This window comes from Ixodes scapularis, unplaced genomic scaffold (genome assembly GCF_016920785.2).
Source record: "Ixodes scapularis isolate PalLabHiFi unplaced genomic scaffold, ASM1692078v2 PGA_scaffold10__122_contigs__length_95168666, whole genome shotgun sequence".
Lineage (NCBI taxonomy): Eukaryota > Metazoa > Arthropoda > Arachnida > Ixodida > Ixodidae > Ixodes > Ixodes scapularis.
This window is the reverse complement of record NW_024609836.1, coordinates 50,198,994-50,220,117: the sequence shown is the minus strand read 5'-3', so window position 1 is coordinate 50,220,117 and position 21,124 is coordinate 50,198,994. Positions and strand designations below refer to the sequence as shown.

General features: G+C 45.9%; 2 protein-coding genes across 2 annotated transcripts; one reads left to right on the top strand and one right to left on the bottom strand.

Moving 5' to 3' along the window:
• Positions 1-1,079: 1,079 nt before the first annotated feature.
• On the bottom strand, positions 1,080-11,771 carry LOC8042062 (transcription factor Adf-1). Its single transcript, XM_002415189.4, has 7 exons — positions 11,571-11,771; positions 6,217-6,388; positions 5,459-5,491; positions 3,128-3,295; positions 2,333-2,383; positions 1,727-1,774; positions 1,080-1,638 (listed from the first exon to the last, which is right to left on the bottom strand). The coding sequence occupies exons 1-7, from the start codon at positions 11,743-11,745 to the stop codon at positions 1,419-1,421; spliced, it is 867 nt and encodes a 288-aa protein (XP_002415234.3). The 5' UTR covers positions 11,746-11,771; the 3' UTR covers positions 1,080-1,418.
• A 326-nt stretch (positions 11,772-12,097) lies between these two features.
• On the top strand, positions 12,098-21,083 carry LOC115329516 (mediator of RNA polymerase II transcription subunit 29). The gene is made up of 4 exons (XM_029991142.3): positions 12,098-12,323; positions 13,085-13,143; positions 16,751-16,844; positions 18,547-21,083. The coding sequence occupies exons 1-4, from the start codon at positions 12,132-12,134 to the stop codon at positions 18,754-18,756; spliced, it is 555 nt and encodes a 184-aa protein (XP_029847002.1). The 5' UTR covers positions 12,098-12,131; the 3' UTR covers positions 18,757-21,083.
• The last annotated feature ends 41 nt before the right edge of the window (positions 21,084-21,124 follow it).

The following is a 21,124-nucleotide window of genomic DNA, read 5'->3' as shown; positions in this document are numbered from 1 at the left end:
AGTGATGACGAAACGGGAGTTTGGGCAAAGAGAGGAGAAAGGGGGGCGAGCGGCAGTTCGACAACTGTTTTCGCTCTAGTTGTGCAAAACTATCGATAGCACTATCGATAGTCGCTGGAAATTTGACTATCGATAGTCGACTATCGAAAAAATATCGATAGTACTATCAAAGTCGACCATCGAAAAACTATTGATAGTACTAACGATTGTCAACTAGCAAAAAACTATCAATAGTACTATCGAAGTCGACTATTGAAAAATTTTCGATAGTACTATCGATAGTCGACAATCGAAAAACTATCAATAGTACTATCTAAGTCGACTATCGAAAAACTATCATCACAAATGTGTGGCCCTGCAAAACTTTTGGCTCAAGGTGCGGCGGTATTGGAACAGGGAAGGCGGGGGGCGACCACACCTCAGACAGTTCCGAAATTTAATCAGAACAATACGGCAGAGAGCGCGCAAAGTCGACGTCGCCCCCTATCTTCTAAATAGCTGCGACGCCTCTGTCAAGGAGTCCTCAATGTCCTGAGCCTCCTACTGCCTGCTTGGCACAGCCAACCTAGAACACTGGCAGGGAGATGCGACTGAGGGAATCGGGAGAGCCGAGACTAACGACAATGATGCGCAGACTGCTGTCCCGAGCAGGGGTCGTCACTCAACCAGGTATTGCTTTTTCTTTTAATTTCTAACAATGATGGTGGAATGAAAATATTTTGGGGGCTATAGGAAGTGTTCATGTTGTAATCAGCAAGGGCTGTGGGCAAAGCATCATATCGCCTGCCGTGAATAACGGTTTGGATGGTGTGGAAGGAATCTGGTGAATGTTTACTGTCAGCCCGTGCTCAACTGCTAAGCCCACAACTAATAACTATGGCCACCAGCCAAATGCTCCCTGCAGAACAGACTGCACAACTTTGAGTGTTAGTCTTTATTTACATGCCAATCATATAACCCATGTATTTTGTGTCCAGACATGCCTATGCTGCAAGAGATAAGCTGTGCAAGCACTTCAACATTTACAGCAAGGTTCCCTGGCAAGGGAGCATGATTAAAGGCAAGAAATCATGAGGAGGCAAGGGGGTTTTTGTATCTTTATTATGAATTGAGATGAGAAACTGCAGACAACAAAAATTATGAGGCCAGAGTCTCGCTAGAGCGACGAACGAAAGGAACTGACACTGACGAGCCTCAAACACGTGCAGCCCGCACACGGGGGTATCTACGACACGCTTGGGGTAGCTTGTGCTTCCTTCACAAGCACTGGGGGACTGCAAGCCTGCCAAAGGCACCATCCCGTGCATGCTGCACGGTGTCCATTGTTCCCGTTTGTCGCTCTAGTGGGACTCTAGCATGAGTGCACCCCAACACTGAGACAAAAGAACAATGAAGCTATCACAGCACACAACTCGGGGTTACGTAGGGACTCTCGTATAAGCATGCTCAGGCGACGCACCCTGCGCCATGGCCTGCCTGATTTTTGGATAAACTAAATTTTGAATTTCATTCATTGTTTCGAATTGACAGCCAGGGCTCAATTCACGGAGCTGACCGGCAAGCGTCATGCAAAAATGATAGATTGTATCTTGCATTTCTGTTCTGCTGGTCCTCGCAGCCGGAGTGTCGTTTACACAACTGGAAAGGAATATTAAGTGGTTCTCATCATTCATGCTTCGTGTCATAATCGTTATTCATTTTCATGCTGTAATTACTTGTAATTTACCTTTCCTGCCTCCTCGACAGCCTCGCTAACTTTTTGGGCCTGGGCATCCTTTTCAGAAACAAAAAAAGACCAAGGGCCTTATTAGTATGAGTGCAAATAAATTTATCTTATTCCATATCACAGAGAAGGGGTATGGACAGCGTACTACAGGGTCGTCGAGATAAATCCAGAAAATTCACCATATTCAGGAAAACGCACAGAGGTAAAGGTGAAATCAATATTGACCATTTTCTGTGCTTTGTCAGGTCTGCACTATTATCTTCCTGGCTGACAGATTATCTGAACGTCTTGGCAATGTTGTAAACTTGAGTTTTCTTGTAGCCATAATACGCATGATTTGCTTAGGGAACTCTCCAGCGCAAAGCGATTTAAGTATTGCCACTCTTCGGTCCTATTCCCCGCTCAGTTTCGAGCAAATCGCGAATTGTTTACCACACGATGGTTCGTTGTCAAATCACGTGGCCGCAGAAACGCAATACGGCCTGTTAGTTTCCCTGTATTGTTGAGAAACGAAATCTGAGAAAAGTCCGGATTTATCTCAATGACCCTATATACCGTACATTATCTGCACAACCAACACTGTACTCGTATCACAAAATTACTTGCCTATCACTATCCGAGCCTGTGTCGGGTTCTTGGTCCATGCTCTCTGGTGACCTATAAGAGATAAAGCCAACATTTCTGTGCTGCTCGTATGCCACTGTACTGTCTCGCCGTAAACGAGCACACGGCGAAGGCTGCATACCCAGTGAGTCAATCGGCACATCGGAAGGAGACACATAACTATGCTCCGTCCCACCAGTTGTGCGCAGCACGGTCGAAGCTACCCTTATACGACTTTCGAGCAACGGGCTAATCTCTGAGCGAGACAAAAGCAACCCCCGGAACCCGCAAAAAAGGGTGGTCCAGGTGAGAGGGGAGTTCGTCCTTCTCTTCTCCAACTGCTTCAGTTACGCTCTCGCCCCCTGCCTTTGCGGCCGCAGTCGAAATGCCCACACAACAAACAACAGTGTTCTATGAAGAAATGATCACAGAACTATCTGCAGACGTGCCTCGGGCACGTTCGAAGCACGTCAGCTTCGCACATAGGTGTGCTTTGAAAGTGCCTTCAGTCAGTCTTTAAACGACCAACGTGACAGGACTGTCTTGCAAGAAAGAAACGTGCCTCAGACATTATTTGCAGACTGTCTTACAGTGCCATACTCAGTCCCGTGCAGACTGTATGAGCAGTGCAACTGCGGCCTTAGGCCCGTCCCGTGCTTCGCCTATGTCGCTCCCACTGCCTCGTGGGGCCGCAGAGCTCGCTCTTTGCCAAGTGACGGTGAAACAAAGTGCAGCTCGCGTTGCTGCAGAGAAATCACTTGGGCGCATCTAGAGAATGCAGAAAACTACGACTTTTACCTTTCGCTCACTCTGCTGGCGGGAGTCACGGGACTACGGGGCTCAATGGAGTTGCTGAAGGTGGCAGGCCCCTCCCATTCCGTTGAGTAGACGCAGATCAAGGACTCGTCCGGTACCGGGGAGGGGACGACGTCCACGCTGGTGACGTGCTGCTCCACGCTGCTCGCTCTGCATAGAAATGATGCAAACCGATTTGCACGCTTGATGGTTCTGCAAATTTGTACGACAGCACGGTGAAGAGAGCAAATCATGCACCTCCCCAAGGCAGAAATTGTTGGAGTGATTACGTGTCGTGCAAACAAGGTGCTATTTCTACGACGTTCAATAAAATTAAACCCTTTAAAAAACATATGCAAAAAAAAAAATTTTTTTTAGCAGTTTATTGTAGAATATTGGGCAAGGCGCTCAATCAATGTTTCGAGATAATCGCAAAAAAATGGTGGATGGGCGCTTGTCCGGTCATCAATTTTACATATGAATGTACTGTGCATATTTTCTCAAATCTTACAAATTTTGGTATGGGCGCTTAGTGTGGAATGGGCGGATGCACGGTATTCTACGGATGGAAAAAGGACATCATTCAAGAAATTTGCACTGAAGAGCAAAATTTTTACAAAGTTATATTTATGACCCAAAACGAATTTGTAGCTGGCACCCACAGGAACCCGCAGAAATGTGGCCGCTGTGGTTACGTGATTGGCCGCTACAGTCACGTGGTGCTTGCGACCTTTTGGGAGCTCTCTATGGTTTCTACAAATTAATTATTAGTCTTCGTTTGAAGTGCAACAAGAAAAAACAAAGATTAATAAGTAACTTTTAGAGCCCAAAGGAAGCTTCCGAAAGAGCGCAAGCACTGTGTGGTAAACCTATGTGCCGGTCAGAAAGTGACTGCGGCGGCGTGGCATGCCACGCTCGGCCTGTGGAGGCCATGTGGGGGTTCTGGGGACATCAGTGGTGGCACTGGACAGCTCCGGCATAACTTGCGGCAGCGCACAGGTCTACCATGTGACCAGAGGCAGCTCTCGCGGGCGCCAACTACAAATTTATTCCGTGTCGTAGATAGAGCTCTAAAAATTTTGTTTTTTTGTTGTATATTCATTTTATGGCATCCTTTGGCCGTCCAGGGTGTTCAAAACAATGTTTTCTTCCTTTGCTGCCTTTGACGAGCAGAGCTCGTTGGCGGCTTTCTGGTTAAAAATGTCACGGACGAGCTCAGCACGTCCAGTAAATGTTTTGGTAACTGTCAATTCCATGAACGAGCTAGGCTCGTCCGCGTGGTTTGCGGCGTTGATCATAGATGGCAGCACTCGTTTTAGATGGCATATTTTTTTTTTCGCCCCTGTTGGTAGGAAAAATGAGAAGATACTCTGGCAACAGTCATTTAGAAACAGCGTTGCTAGCCAACGGAGCATGTGGAACTTCATTGCAAATCAAAAAGAAAAGCGATCGCTGAAGAAAACCTGAGTGACTCGGAAAAAGTGTTCATCAAGCAAAGACGATGATGAATTTGTTGCTGAACTCGGCTCTTCAAGTGAATCCGATGAAGACGACGACAACACTTCGAATGGTGGCAGTGATTCCACATAGTCCGCAACATCAAATAAGGTGGCTGCACTGTACTTGCTGTTTCAGCACAAATGAAACCAACCAGGCCAGCCCTCATTTTATTGTTTTTCTTCACACCCAAGCCCCAGAGGATTTAAGATGCTCAACGCATACGCAGAAATAGATGCTTTGTGCATGTGCACAACTGTAACAAGCTACATGTGCACACAGAAATATACAGATTTTTGTGTAATAGACTTCTGAAATTCTACTCGTGATACTAGAGGAATAAAATTCTTTAATAAAAATAACATATTTAGGTCACTTAAAAAAAAAAGAAAAAAAGTAGCCTTTAAGGGGTTAGGCAGGATGGCTTTAGATTAATATACTCTGTTTTGCCTTATGTCTGGCCACAGGGAATGTTACAAGCCATCCCAGTTCCAAGATCATGGCATGCGACTACGCTTTCCGCATGTCACACTGCATCCTCTCTAAGGTCACAAGAAACTCGCATGGACTTCGATTGGTTCCGATGACTCCTAATATCTGCTCGTCAGACGTAAGGTGAAACAAAGTATAGCTCCTGTTTGAGTGTTGTCACATGAATACAAGGGAGATTATTCAACGGCAGAAAAGGACAGCTGAGCAGCTGTCAATTTCCTAGCAATGCAAATTGCAGTCGCATCCGGAGAGCATGCTTTACCAAGATGAGTCTTTTTGTTAACTTCCATGCAGATTTTTCATTCACTCTATTCCAGAAAGCTGTGTAGATGTTTCAGTACTCACTCTTCACGGATGAAACCAATATTTGTCCAGATTCTGTCGAAGAAAAAGAAAAGAATGTTTTCACGCACTAAGGCAACCCAAACGACAGCATTTGTGGCATCATCAATTTCTTCGGTGTCAAAGGGGCGGTGCAACGGTTGTCGGACTTTGGCCAATTAACCGGTGGAGTCAGTCTGCGTCGGCTAGAGTGCGAAGAACAGAAAAACTTTTTTTCTCGAGCACGCTAGTTGTTATTTTAAAAAATTGAAACAAATCGAAGGTTAGAGCACCCCTCAACTCCCACGCCATCTTACAAGTGACGTCACTGGGGCACCACCTGGTCTGCCGTTGGGCTCTGTCTTTGGAGCCCCCAGCCGCTCCCTTTGCAATTGTCGACTTTTCGACTGGCATTGCCGAAAGTTGCAGCGAGCGATTAAGACAAGAGGCGGTTCGCCACGGGGCTGACAGCAAGTGTAGCAGAGGAGGCGGACTTGTCCTGTTGACTTCCACGTGAACTCCAGTGACTCAACACTCCAGTTTCCGTTACCGCCACGTTTGGCTGCAGATCGGCAAAAGATTTGTTTTTTCCTTTGAGATTTTGCGGCGATATAAACGATATAAAAAAATATATGAGCTGTAAATTTGTTCAAACGTTCAAATCGTTTCACCGCCCCTTTGACTGTGTTTTAGAGCACAGTTCCCTCTGTGCAAAATTATCAACCAGCACAGTTCACAGGCTTTAGAAGAGTGGATTTGGTTACATAGTGTGTCTCACTTACAGTTTTTCGTCGTACATGGGCTCCATTATGTCGAGCATGGTCTTGAAGTGTTTCCACTTTATGTTGGGGACAGTTCCAGCTCCCACTCCATTCTTCACACTTTTCTTTATCTGGTTCCTGATTTTGACGTATGTGTCCTTCAGATTTTTGAATTTCGTTTGACATTTTGAACCTGTGGGAAAAATGCCTTTATTTAGACACACTTGACCAGTTGGATGAATAGTACAGCGTAGAACCACTAAACCAGCTACGCCCAGAGTATCGGCGCCTTGTTCCCCGATCTGCTAGTGGGTGCCGCCATCTCGGTGCTTAGTGCAGAGAAAATGCAACTGCCGATCACCACAATTAAAAAAAATGGGACCTCATCAGCTTTAGATGCGGCGTTAAGAAGTTCAGGTGAGATTGTTTTGCACTGTCGCAAACTGTTTAAACATTTCAGGAGGACGGAAAAGCATTTCCTGCGATTTCAGATAAAGCTTTGGATAATTGGCAACCATAATTTCAGGAACCAAGATGGCTGAAGCGTCGTTACACCAAACCCCAGCATGCAGAGGACTTCCGACCAGGCCGTGGCTGGTCGCAATCCTTCCAATGAAGCCCAGACCGCGGCTGCCAGCACAAAAATAAACGCACGTAAAGAAACCGTGTCGCAGCGCACACCAACCACGCATAACTGAAGATACGCAGTAAAAACAAAACAAAACTGTCTATCGTAAGGAGTGTCCTCTTGCCATATTATTAAACATATTATCACCAGCATTACCACCCTTAGCCCTCCGTTATACAGCTGTGTAACCACTACATATACGTTAAAATTCCTTTGTGTTCCCGTGTGTATTGTGCTTAGCATCCCGCCCGTGTTGTACCCATTGCGTATTGTCAGCATCAGTTCCATCATTCTCATTAGTCTTCTGCCCTGTGTGAAGATGCCAAAATTCTGATGCTTTTTGATTTATAGACGCTTTACACACGCGCCAGAATACAGCCGCCATTGCTGACCTTCTCTTGTTTTACCGAGATACCGAGCCACTGAAATTGGTGTGGACGAGCCTCCACAAAGGCCAATGCTGGGGAGCAAGACAGAATAAAATCTATGATGTCAATAACCTGGCCTGCTATGGTAATAATGAGGTGAAGTAAACGTAATAAGGGGGATCAAAAACTGAAGGTCAGTTATGGCGGCCCCATGCACAGCTGCTGCAAAGCGTCTATATGCCTGGTGAGTTTTCTGGGTCCTAATTATTGTGCAACGTCATAATTCGCTACACACTGAATTTAAAAAAAAAATGAAGCATATTTATTCACCTGCCCTAGACTTTTTTTTTGTATTTTTATGCTATCTTTTACTTTTTTCTTTTTATTTAAATACTTATCTAGGAATATTTATTGACTTACTTATTTTTAATCTAGCCCTCGGCAAAGCGACAAATCCCCGACCTGGCCCCTTTGCCAAAAAGTTTGGAGACGCCTGCTCTGACGCTTCTCAAGTGCTCTGTTGGGGGCCGCACAGAAGATGAACGGATGAATGCTAGCGGCTGTGCCCTTTGTAACGGGCGGTAGCTTGCACCGCCTAGCCAAGAAGCTAAAAACCAAAAGTATGAGTCCTCCCTTCGCCCTCCTAAGCCAATTTGCTTCCCCTCCACAATTCCGTAACTATCGCCAGGCGGTGTGGAATATAACTAGGGTTTAGCGTTTTTGGTTTAAACCGATAAAAGTATGTCTAATTCGTTGCCTAAAATTCCGTTTTAACCGAAAAAGGTGTTTTCTAGGGCCGCATCGAGGTGGGTGGGGGAGGGATAGAGAGAGGGCTTGGCAAGGTTCAACATTGTGTGACGTCTTCATGATTGCCCTCTTTCAAGGTTCAACATGCAACAAAAGAGGTCTTGGATTGGCCTTCGCGGGACAACTGTGTCCTTTCTGTAACCGGGTTTAGTGTGTCAAGTTCCCGGTCCCCAAAAAAAAGTTTGGATGTGGACTACTATAAGGTTTTTCGCTTCATGCACTTCAGAGGACATCGAGGAAAGTCGTCAATACCTTTCTTAACACCCCCTCTCAAACTTCCTTGTGGTTAAAAACATACATACAATGGATTTTTTTTTTGTTTTGCCATTCCGCTGGTTTTTGTACAGTCATCACCTCAGATGGTCACATAGTCAGAATGAAAAGGAAAAAGAAGTGCGCTGAAGATTATGCCCGCGAATTCCGCAATTTTAAGGTGTGTCCTGATGGAAGTTGTAGCGAAAACCACGTATGTATATGTGTCATTATTCTTTTAGTGATCGCAAATATCACAGCCACAAGGATCATCTGATCCGGTGTCCGATGGTGCGTTTTTCATACTCACCGAAAAAAAAAAAAAAAATTGAATTATAAAGTAAACATTGAAAAAAGTATGCCATATTTCGAAAAAATAAAAACCGAAAACCTAACCAGGATGACCTTTGGGGGATGGGACAAAAGAAACCTAAAAACATCAACCCCCAGCGAAAGTCACCAATTTCCCTTTGGTCAAACTACCTCACGGAACACGGGATGCCGACCTTCGACCTAGAAAATGTGGCCCGAGCCCCACCTCGTTGTCAGAGAATCTCCTACCCGCCGCAAGCATGCTGAACCTTGACAAGAGACGCTGCAAGGCGGCAGACACGTCAGTCTTAGCAATGCCGCTAGCTAGCGTAGCTCCCATTGCTGCACGACGCGCCGGTGGCGATGCCGACACCAGCTAGGCAGCACTGCCCGGATCCTCTAGTGACAACGTTTGGAGGGGACAAAAGCACAGGGCTTCTCTTCCATGGCGTGTTCTCGAGCACTTTTCGGGCGTAAAAATATCTGTATAAATAAGCCAGTAAACAGAGTGCAACGGAAGTTTTCACAAAGGTGTTTTTAGGTGGTGCATTGATCATATTCAAATTTTGTGAGTGTGGGCTTCTAGGAAGAAAATGCACGTACATAAAATCTCGCCATCTTCCCATGTGCGAAAGGAAAACAGAAGCGAACTGTCGGGTCGACACCGCTGCTCACATGTGGCACCACGTGGAACGGAGACTTGAAAACTTCTTGGAGGTTAACACCCTAGAGCAGATTCAGCAGATCCGAGCGTGCATTGTACGATGTGCGAGTGGTGGTGTCAACCCGACGGTTTGCTTCTGCTTTCCTCCCGCGCATAGGAAGAAACAAGATTGTTTTTCCTTGAATATTTTTTCTAGAAATCTACACTTACAAAAAGTTTGAGTATTATCAAAGCATCACCTAAAACACCTTTCCAAAAAGTTCCACGGAACTCTGTTCACTGGCTTATTTATAATGTCTTCTTGCACCCAAACAGAGCCCAAGAACGCCTGTAGGGGATGTTGCTTCAGTGTGAGCTTTCTGCCTTGGATAACACTTGGGCTTCTGGTGAACACACTCATTCGAAGCACGAAGGAAGACGGCACACGCGTGTTGACACCTGAACTCTTACTAAATTCCTGACCCATCCCCGACTTTGGAGAGCAATAAAGTCACTGAATCCCGGGTAAAGTAGACCCATTCATTACCTTCCCTGCTTGCTAGCCAGACACAGATAAACACTAACATACAGACGACCAAACCTGGCAAAGTGATTGGCCAATAGGTTACAGTTGCCACGGAAATCACCATTTCAGTCCATTCAAACCTTTGAAAGGGTCGTTCTGAGTCGCGCCAACATCACTGTGGAGCATTGCTGTATTGAAAGTGTTCCTCGTCAATACAAGTGTCGTTGGTACTGTGCATGCAATCTATTTATTGATCATGCGCATCTCCACAGATCTCGTTCAGTGATATAGTTCTTGCAAATTTAAGGATGGGACATTTGTTTTTCGATGCCGCATGTGGTAGCGGTGTGAAGACGCGCGTTTGTTTCGCCGGTATATGGACAACAAAATCTCAGTGTTCAAGAAACATATCTAAAAAGCTACCCGTCACCAGTGAATTTAGATTGGCTCGCCAAGAATGGAGAGGTCAAGAAGGAAATGTAGACTTTCAAACATGTTGGTGTTGAACACCAAAAGAACACTCAGGTGGGTTGAGGGACTAAGTAACACTTTCCGTCAACTAGCAACAGTACAATAGTCGCAGCCATCTCTTTTGGAATCACACCCCACAGTAAAAAAACTAAAGAAAGACACGGAAAGGGGGCCAGGAAAGAAAAAAGGATATGTTGAAAATTTAAAAGATTGGACGATTAAAAGAAAGAACGACTTGACTATAAAACGACATTACTTCATACAATTATGACCAAGTGGCTACGTCAATTCCAGAGATAAGAAAGCAATCTCATCACGAGTAAAAACGAGTGAGTGAGCAGAAACATTGTTGTCAGCTTTGTTTATGGTGAATGATTCTATTATCTTTACTGAACCTGCTGGTGGTTCTCTCCTACGATGCTGGTTCAATAAAAACATAGAATGCAATTATTGCACACACAGGAATGAACAATGACAGGGTGATTACGAGTCGGCTGAGAACCGCGAAAATTCCAAATGAATTTCCTGAAGTCGTTGGCTGACGCACCTTCCCGTTTCCCCAATGTATTGGTCCTCGCAACCTAATGGGACGAATTTGTTTGCGTGCTCAACAGAAGAAACTAATCATTCCACGACAAAGAAGGCGATCCTACGGGGAGCTCGGCACTACTTTCCTACAATCTCGTTACATGAGAGAGCAACACACTTTCTTTACGAGCGCAAGTCAGCGCTTTTTAGGATGGATGCTCAGGCGAGTTGGGTATTCATCATGTAGGAACTAGCGCAAAATTAAACTCATGCACACTGGAAAAAAGATCACTCACATCGTGCTAACTTAGTGATCCTTTTTCCGGTGTGCGTGTATTTTCAGTGTCAGTGAGTTTAATTCTGCGCTATTTCCTACAAGTCTGCACTGTACGGCAACTGCTCCTGCGTTGCCAGTCACTAGCACACACAACAATGACGTCACGCCGCTCCGGCGGCGCTGCTATCGGAACGAAGCATGCGCAGACGCATCACCTCACGCGAATCTGGTTTTGCGCATGCGCAGTACCCACCTGTAATATGGGCGAACGCGGGATTGTTTGTAAACAGCGCGTTGGCCAGCAACTGGTAGAAGTCCCAAGGTCAGCTTTCAAAAAGCACCGCGCGTACACGAATCCGTTATTTCTCTTGGGACGGAAAGCTATATACAGCACTCATCGAAGGCAACCGGTGTGCGAAGGCAGCGTCTGGCCGCGCAATGAACCAAAACATGCTCTCGCAAGCATTTCTTCTGCCTGCAGCACCAAGAGAATGCCCGAGCATGCAGTAAAACAACGTGCAAACAAAACAACGTGCAAGTGGAAGACACCAGTGTATGCGTACCGCTCACGCCGAATCTAGAACCGATCGTCTTCCAGATCTCCTCCTTGAAATCATTGTCCTTATATCTCTCATGTCGCTTGTCATAGAGTACAGGGTACTTTTTTACAGCGTCTATCAGTACGTCCCCTGGCATCCATCCGGTAGGGGCAGAAATAACCAGGGGCGAGGACGCCATTTGCAACGCCGGCGGAATGTGACGCGTGTTCTGATTGGCCAGATTGGCTGCGGCGGCGCCGGCGACGCGGAAATCTTTTCCGCGCGGGAAAATCTAGATAAATTTGGACCACCGCCGATAAGCAGATTTCACCGTGAATTCGGAAGTGTGAACGAGCCATAAAACTTCAAGTACGCACCCAAAGTTGTAGTGTTTGGAAAATAAAAACGTTATTTTGTCTAAAATTCACTTCGTCTACAAAAAGTGTTCGAAGCGTTTTCACAAAACGCAGCTGGCAACACTTAGCTGCCGATGTGGCTAGGTGGCGCAAGCTACCGCCCGTTGTACAGCCGTACAGCCTTTTGCATCAAAACTCTAATTAGCATCCATCCGTCCGGTCGGCCAAGATGGCAGCTCCCATGCAGCAGCAGGGTTTGACAGCGGGAGCCACGGGTCCGCCTGCACCTCCGGGCATGGCTCAGCATTCGGGCCCTCCGCAGGGAAGTCATCCTGCACAGAATCCGGCAGCGAGCGAAATAAAGTTCGACAATGTAGCCAAAGTCAAAGCCTTGGTGTGGTCGCTCAAAGACGCCTTGTCGGTGAGTCAACATCGATCGAGTCCGACTAACGTTGGGTGCTCGTCTCTACGCTGTAGTGCTGTAGTTCTGAAACTGGCTTCCTCGGAACACTTAGGTTCTCGACGGCCGCCGATGATTGTTCGCAACTTAGGGATTGATGCTGCTACTCTGTGACCCACCGAGATCTACAGCGTCGGCCGGGATTTTCTTTTTGGATCTTAGTACACGAACAGTAACGCACAAAATTGACGCTGCAGTTTTATTAGACATTCAATATAGTCTAAGTGCGTTAGCTAAACTAAAAACTATCGCAAAAAAAAAAAAAAAGAAGGAGGAAGAACACATGCCAGCAGAAATGACTGTTTCGAGTGACTAAAGCTAGCTCGTTTGTTAGACTACCATTTATCGAAATAGGGAGTTTGGACACTGCACCTCCGTTCCGATTCTGCGTTGAGCTGCGACCTATGCTTTGCTTTCTTTGGCGCCATCGCAGAAAATCCCTTTTTTTTAAGTTTTTGAATTGCAGTTGATAATTTTGAAAATACTGTCATAAGCCAAAACAATCCCGCCTTCCTCCCTGACGTGTGTATTATATGTTGCAAAGTTTACAAATCTTAGGGAACTTTGAAAATATTTAATTGTAGAAACAGAGTTCCAGAGGGCCCAGGGGAAAAGTGGGGTGTAATCAGCTGTCTCGCGTTCTGGCTAACGTCTCGACCAATCTGACAACTCCTATTCTATGCTCTTCGATTCTCGCTCACCTATATCACACTCTTTTGCAGAGCCTCGTGCGTGTGGCGGCCACCAACATCTATCATACAGCTGCAGTGGACAACGGAGTGTATGTATATGAAAACCATAGTTCCACGCAGAATTCTTTCCGAATTCCATCAGTCTTACCAATGACCAACCTGTCAAATGGAAAGGAACTTTCATTACCTTGTCATCTTTGAAGCACGGGCCTGGGAACCATTTGGCGAGCCATGTTCTCTCTCCCTTCTACATTGGTTGTCGTTGGAAACCCTACTTCCTTTCCAGTATGGTTTATGCGGGGGCCCTTTTCACACGCGTCACTTATTTACTTGTTTTCAAATTGTGACCAGCAGTAAATAGCCTTGTAGAGGTCATTCGGTCCGAAATATTGCTGCTGAAGATGAATGTTGCCCGTCGGCACGAGAAAATAAGCGGACTGTTTTCACCCAAGCTCGGAGCCGGACACAGCACCTCTTTTATCCTCAACATTAAACGTGATAAACAAAAACAAAAAAAAAAATATATTGATCTTGCTGAGTGTAGCTTACAGGTGACTGGGGACGGGGCACGAGACAGCTTGTGCCGTCTTGCTGCTTGCGCAGAGTCATGGTGCGATTGTCCTCCATCCAAAAATATTCCAGGTTTCAAGCATAGTGACAGGGTAACGAAACTGGCCAGCGAGATCGGTCTATCGTTGACCCAAACGTGACAATCAACTCCGAACACCTGCCATCTAGGGTGTGGGTTCCTAGTAACTCAATGGTTCCTCAGAGTACCCCCGTGGGTTCTCGGAGCTCCCAAGTTTCCTTGACCGTCCTTTCCCCTTACAGGAAGTTTTTCTAGTTTAAGCACAAGTTGGCCCGAGCCACCCATTCACCCATAGCTATGAAGCAAATGCTCTTGAGTGTGTGCATTATTGTTTACGAGGTTCGTAAGCTCCTGCGCCGCTTTAGTGGATCGATACCGAGATTAAACCGTTCGAAGACCCCGAGCCTAGGGGAACGTCCTTGACAGCCCAAGGCACAGCATTGGCTCGGCTTTTTAGGCGAGCTTATGGGAAGCACGTCTCCTGCTTTCCCGTCCTCCACATCTGCATCCTCTGTTCGTCGGCTCTGCCTCGTTGTGTCCGCCGCCGCCGTCTCCCTCCGACAGGCTGCAAGCACCTTGCTTGCCCTGCCAGCTTGGCGAGTAGATGTTGCCAACTCCACTGCAGTCTCAGTCGTGGCAGGTAGCGTTGTTCGACAGCTGTGACCGTCGACGTTCCAGTGAGGCACGGTTGCGTGCCGCCACAACACGACATGGGGCGTAGCGCATCGGGCTATGTCGAGGCACGACGCACCACGCTGCTTTCAAGGAGGCATGCCGCCGACCAACCAGGGCCTCGTCACTACGGCAGCAGGAATCTGATCTTTGCTCGGTGGGTCGGCTCCGGGGACGACTCCGCATCTGTCCCGCAGCTGGCCGCCATTTCCCCGGAGCCCGAGATCACTCGCTTTGATCCACGATCGAGCCTGCGCCACTCTGGAGCCGCAACACAACCAGATTGACGTACTTGCCGTCTGCTCTCTCGTGGCTCGATCTCACCTCGGTCTTGGCTGTACCCTGCATGGCTCCTCCCACACCTTTGGCACCCACCGTGCTCTATCGTGTTGTGCTCGGGACGCGAGCCGATGGCAGCGACGTCGCTACCGTTCCTCGTTGACATTGAAGCTCCACTGTACGCTGAGAGTGTCGGCACTCTGTATCTTGGCTATCTTCTGAGCACCGCCAGTTTGGTGCTTGGTGCGGAGCAGGCGCAATTGGGAGAGTTACAATTTAAAAATGCACCTTCCCGAGCCTTAGATGCGGTGTCTATTGTTTTGCTTTGTTGCCAACGGTTTTCACATTTCTGGACAACGGAGCAGCGTTTTCTGGGATTTCAGATAAAGCTTCGGTTAACGGGCAACCATGGCTGTGTTCCAAATCTTACCCACATGGATCCGAGTTACTCCGGCGGGTCATGTCACGTGACAGCGCAGACTGAGAAATGCTAGACGCTGGTAGGTTTTAGAATGCCAAGGTGCAAAACTCTTACTCTGGAGTACGATGGAGTAAATTTTGGAACACTGCCCGGGAGTTTGAGTGCCAAGATGCTCATTGGCTAGTCTAACGACATTTGCTAGTCTAGCCTCTAGCCATTGTAGATCCAGCCCCACTCAGATACCCCAGCACAAAGGGGTAATCCCTAAATCCAGTCCAGTTCAAATGATGGCCTAAGTGTTACTACTCTAAAGCTTGGATTCCGTGTTTTTGGAGTTCATTCCTCATGAAATCCGGACAATGTTTTTCCGAGTTTATTGTTTGCCCAATGGTTCGGAGTATATCGCAGCTTCTTTCTCATGAAATTCGGAGGTTGTTTTTTGGAGTTCATTATTGGCTGAATATTGGGAGTTTATTTTTGTTAGATTCCCAATTCTTCATAGTAGGGAGTTTATTTTTGCTATGTTTCCAAATTTTTAAGATTGAAAATAAAAATATATATTAACCGACAGGCATCGCCCTGCCCTAGATTTATAAGAAAGCATGTGTACCACTGAACATTGGCACCCTTCCCATTAGTAATACTCACTGTCCCATGACACAACTTGAAAAAGACAGATTAAAATCTTTGAACTCCTTGATGTAGTCGTTGGATAACTTGTTTTCTTTTCATCCTCTTCTCCCGCCTCTCCCTGCGGCTGCACAGGTTGGAGACAGCAGATAGAAGCCTCAGCTGTCCCTCTTACGAAATCAGTTCATAGCTTTCGCGGTTATCAAATCACAACCCTACCCTCGTCCTAGAGGTTTGGCCTGGAAGCCAGAGGTGCTATGTTGCGCTTTTCGCACTCCCAGGAGACTTGGAAGAAGGAAGTGACGTCAACGACTAGAGCAAACGCAGATTGGATGTTGACAGAAGAAAACAAAATCAACATCCAATCTGCATTTGCTGCGTTGTTGACCTCACTTCCTTCTCCCTAGTCTCCTGGGAGTGCAAAAAGCGCAACATAGTCCCCCAGAACAGTGGTTCATATCGTGACCAAGAATCCGTTTTCCTGAACAAACCCTGACAAAATAAACGTTGAACCTTCTTTGGCCAATACTACGAGACTTTGAAGGAAGCTGGTGAGGCCTGTCCCAGTGACCGCTGAAGCTGTGCTCTGACCAAACTTATTTGTAGAAAACTGCTTCTTTTTTTTCTTTCTTTCTGGCTGTTGCGACCTCCAAATTCCAAGTTTTTCGGAAAAATCGAATTGAAGAAAATTTTGCTGGTGAGCGTTCTTCAGATTGTATTGAATTTATCCAAAAACACGGAACCCTGTTTATATCTAGCAACTCTGGTTGGCTGGACCTTGACGACACCAGAAAGTAAATGGTGCATTCTCGTCCAAGCTCGGAGCCAGTTGCACCATTCTCGCGTCTTCGACATCGAGGGCACTAACGCCTCTTCTTTTCTTGAACTGTTTCACTGCTAGATTATGGACATTAAATTGGAATGATCACGAAAGGAGACAAGGACTCTTTTCATTTTGTGCCATTCGTCGTGTGCTATGTCTGCAAAGGAGTGAGGGGATAGGTTTGGGATGATTATAAGGAGGGAATCCTCCAAAAAATGTTCTTATTATGTCAACCGTGTGCCTGATGTTTTTTTGTATTTTTTGCGGCTGCTTCTTCTGCAGGCGGTCTAATTCATCGGACGAATCGGCCCCTCCGCGCTTGGACAAGTCTCTTGAAGATTTCTTCTCGATATGCAACCAAATCGAACTGAATCTTGTAAGTGAAGTTTATGCACCTCCATTGAAATACAGGGTCAGCACTATGGGGCAGTTAGCCTTGAATTGTGTTGTGCAGCACCAATACGAAGGAAAGTGCCACCTTTTCACGCTTATCACATTATCCTTTATACATGACAAAATCAACAGCTTTCTTTTCGTCTTTAAAAATGGTCACTTGCATCATCCTCAGCAGCAGCCTACACCTTTCTACAATCTGCCCAAAATTGGAGGACAATGAGAAAATATTTGTTTTAAATATGGATTTTAAGCATTAGCATGTGTTCCACATGATTGCCATTCTTTTAACCAGTGGTATGGAAATACTCTTTTTTAATCTCTAAAGCTATATTTGTGTACAATTCTATATATGAGATTATTGGAGGACAATGGGAAAATATTTGTTTTAAATATAGATTTTAAGCATGAGCATGTGTTCCACATGATTGCCATTTTTTTAACCAGTAGTATGGAAATATTCCTTTTTAATCTCCAAAGCTATGTTTGTGTATAATTCTATATATGAGAATCAAGATGTAGTTGTACACTTAGCAACATTGAAGACACAACATACTAGTTGTGCAACTGAGAGAAGTGGACGTTAATGCAAGTATACCTGTATGCCCCTTAAGCACACGGGCAAGTGGATGCTGGCCCAAGTTCCAACAAAGCTTCAGGAGTGCGTAATCGCAGGGCTAACTTAGCCCGAAAAATGTAGCGACAAACTTCAAGCAAATGTTTCTGGCATCCGATGCGAGTTGGATTGCCAAAACCTGGAGACCGCTGCAGATGTCAGGTGCTGACTTGACAACTCCTGTGCCGAGCGCTAATTCATCTGCTACTTTTGCTGGGGTTGTGGTGATGTCAGAACGCCGAGCTCTGATTGGCTCTGATTGAAGGATAGTGGGCGGACCTCAAAGCAAGTTGCCACACGCTCCACATTGAAAGCGTGCGACAGACAGGGGTGTCACGGTCAGGTTCCTAGGAGGAGCATTTCAGATAAACATCGTGTATAGGTATAGCAGCCTACCTGGTGTCTAATCAATGTCGGCTTACCAGAGCGCAGCGCTATACAAAACGTTTGGAGCCGTGGTCAGTGCTGACTTTTTACGTAACACCTGGAAATTGAGAACGGAGGTCCCCTCCATGCGCCAGTGAAAACAGCTGTGATTATCTCAATCCCAGTATGTTTATACTTGATTGGCTTGTGAGCGAAGAGCAATCCGATAACAAGAGGAGTAAAGACATTTGTCGTGTAGATGTTATCAATTAGAGGCACTGATGAATGTCGTCCCGCAGCAAGTTCTGGCCCGTCAAACGCACAAAAACGGTTCGTAAAGATGCATTCCAGCGGAGACGAACGAAATACATGGCAGTGCATTGCAGTCATTGCCGCCTACAATCTTGGGACGTACAATTGTACCCTAGCTGAGAGCAGCTCCTGCAGGTCGAACAACACAAAAACAAGTACAGAGCAATGCTGCACACGGGCAAGTTTTTTAATGTCAAGTTGCAAAACCTTTACCTTTTAGCAAGGTCGAGAACCACAACTGCCGAAAGGCGCAGACGCTGCGAGTGCATTAGAAGAGGTCAGAGCAAGCAGCACTTTACGATGCGACACTGGCAACCAGCTGCCAAGGCGGCGCAGCACCCCCTTCAGGCATTGCATGCTCCCAATTGCCCGTTCCTTTATTCTTTCACAGCGAACAATCCAAGAGTGCGCACTGCAGCTGAGAGACAGCCACCAGTACCTTCCCGTTCCCGTGGTCGCCACCAAGCCAGAGCCTAGTACCGCTCAGGACGGGACGCTTTCGTACAGCCAGTACATCAACACCATTCGTGCGCAGGTCAGCTTTGCGAAGGCGGTGCAGGACGTTCTGAACGAGGGGGCTCGCAAGATCAATCAAGACTGATCCCACCCACCCGGGCCATAATTTTGTGCATCACCCAGATTATGTCGAATTTGTGTTTATGCTCTGTGCATGGAGTTGCAGCTAGCCTTACCTTGAAGTGGTCGGTATCCCTTGAAACTTGCAAGACTGTCTCACAGGTGATTTTGACGAACATCTTGGCATTTGACGATTGCTGCAACTTGGCAGGGCTAACTCGTTGAGCTTGCATCACCTTTTTCTTTTTTGGCCTAGTAGGCTCAGATTTACGCACTACATCTTATTACACTCAAGTCTGCTTCCATTTCAACTGAAAACTCCAATGGTAGCTTGAGCAGCTTCTTTGCCATTGAATTTGTGGGGTATCAATTGGTGTTAGTGTTACATGGGGGGGGGGGGGGGATTGGTGGGTTTATCTAGGCTGTTTCTAACAGGAAGTGCTTTGAACTTTAATGTAGCATCATTGTCATCCTTGTAATTGTACCTACTTTTTCATTCCTGGGTTTCAAGGAAACAAGGAAAGTATGAATCTCTGCATGGAGTCTTCTGGTGTAGAGCATGCATCTTGTGCTGGTCTTGTAGTTTCTGTGTGTTTACTGAACGCCTGTGCCTATATTAAAACCAAATGAAGCCGAGTAGGAATATCTTTTTACTAGTAAATCAAATGCGAGCAGCTTTATGCGTTACAACACAGTCCACAACAAGAGTGTGTCAGCTATCAAGAACTGTTCAAACATTATTGATTCATTGAACAACTGCACACTATGTATGCTTTACTTAAGCATGCAACATTTTTTAGCTATGTTAAAATATCTTCTCACCTGTTTCTACGCAAATTTCTATCATGCTGTCAAAACGCCACCCCTAATTTTTAGCTACAGAGTTGCACATCGCCACGTGCTCCGTTTTGTTTGTCTTGTTCTCCATATGCAGTGTCACCTTCCTTTTTGGCTGCACCCGTTGAGGCTTATTCATACACTTCTAACCGAATACGACTGAGAGAGACAAGACCGGTTTTTAAGCCTCTTCCGACGTCTTGGGACCGGATGCGATGCTGCGGAGCTGGTCCCAACACGTCGTAAGAGGCTTAAAAACCGGTCTTGTCTCTCTCGGTCGTACTCGGTTACAAGTGTGTGAACGAGCCTTTATCGTTTATTTCTGTTGGCAGGCCCCCAAGATATAAAGTAGAATGTTTTCGAAGGTTCCGGGCATACTCTTACAATTCTCTAAAGTACCATGACTGTGCACACTACCTAGAGCCAGGCTGCACACAGTGGCATTTGATTCGCCAACCGTGCTTGTCAGCCTTGCTGCTTCGAGCTGCTTTTCTTTGTGGGCACAAGCTCGCCCAATAAGCAGTTTCTTCGTTGAATCGTCTTGTCACTTAACGCGTGCTATTACCTCCGTGCAGCATCTGGTGGAGGTAAAGGCACGCGTGAAGCGACAGGAAGAAGATTCAACAAAGAAACTGTTTGCTGAGCAAACTTTTGCCCACAAAGAAAAGTAACTTGAAGCAGCAAGGCTGATGAGCACAGTTTGTGGTCAATGAATTAAATGCTGCTATGTGCAGCCTGGTTTTACATATGCACAGTCATGATTCATTCAAGAATTGTTAGTGTACGCCCGCCACCTTTGAGAACATTCCACTTTATGCATGATGATCAGCCAACAGCAATAAGTGATAAGACACTAGCTAGTGCTAGAAAAAAAAATAGAAAGGCCTTTGAAAAGAGAAGATGACAATGCATATGGGCACCAACCCAAGCAAAACCGAGCATGTGGCAATATACTTGCCATGAAAAACGAGAAAATTCCTTCAGAGTGGTGACTGCCACTGTGGGAGAACGCAATATTAGACGCTCCAAAAATCGTGTTTCATTTCTTGCAGCTTTATTAAAGTTTTTTTTTCTAAATCAACCCTTTTTGTGTGGTATGGTGGTCATAAAGTCATGCTATATGTGAATTTTCCTTTTTGTTGTAATGAAAATGGGCCACAAAGTACTCCTCAAGTATTCCGAGTTCTATGCCATCAGTGCGTGTGACAGATGAAAGAAAGGATTTGCATATAGAAGCCAGATTTGACAAATATTCTCTTTTTTTCTGGCTGTGTTCTATGTTGCATACATGTAAAAATCTAGGCATTCATAAATACTTTGTCAGTGGCCTTCTAAGTGTAATCAAGTTCGAAGGAATCAGTCTACCGTATGGAAATCTGAAGTTTTTGTGCAAGTGAACAATCACCGCACTGATTTGGTTGTGTTCTGAGCATGTTGTATACAGCTTGTGAAGCAGACCAAAATTTGAAAATATTTGCTGCTTATTCCTCATCAATAAAAAGCTTTTTTATCACATTTTTGCACTTGCAGATGCTGTAGATTGTTGGGGGGCCAAA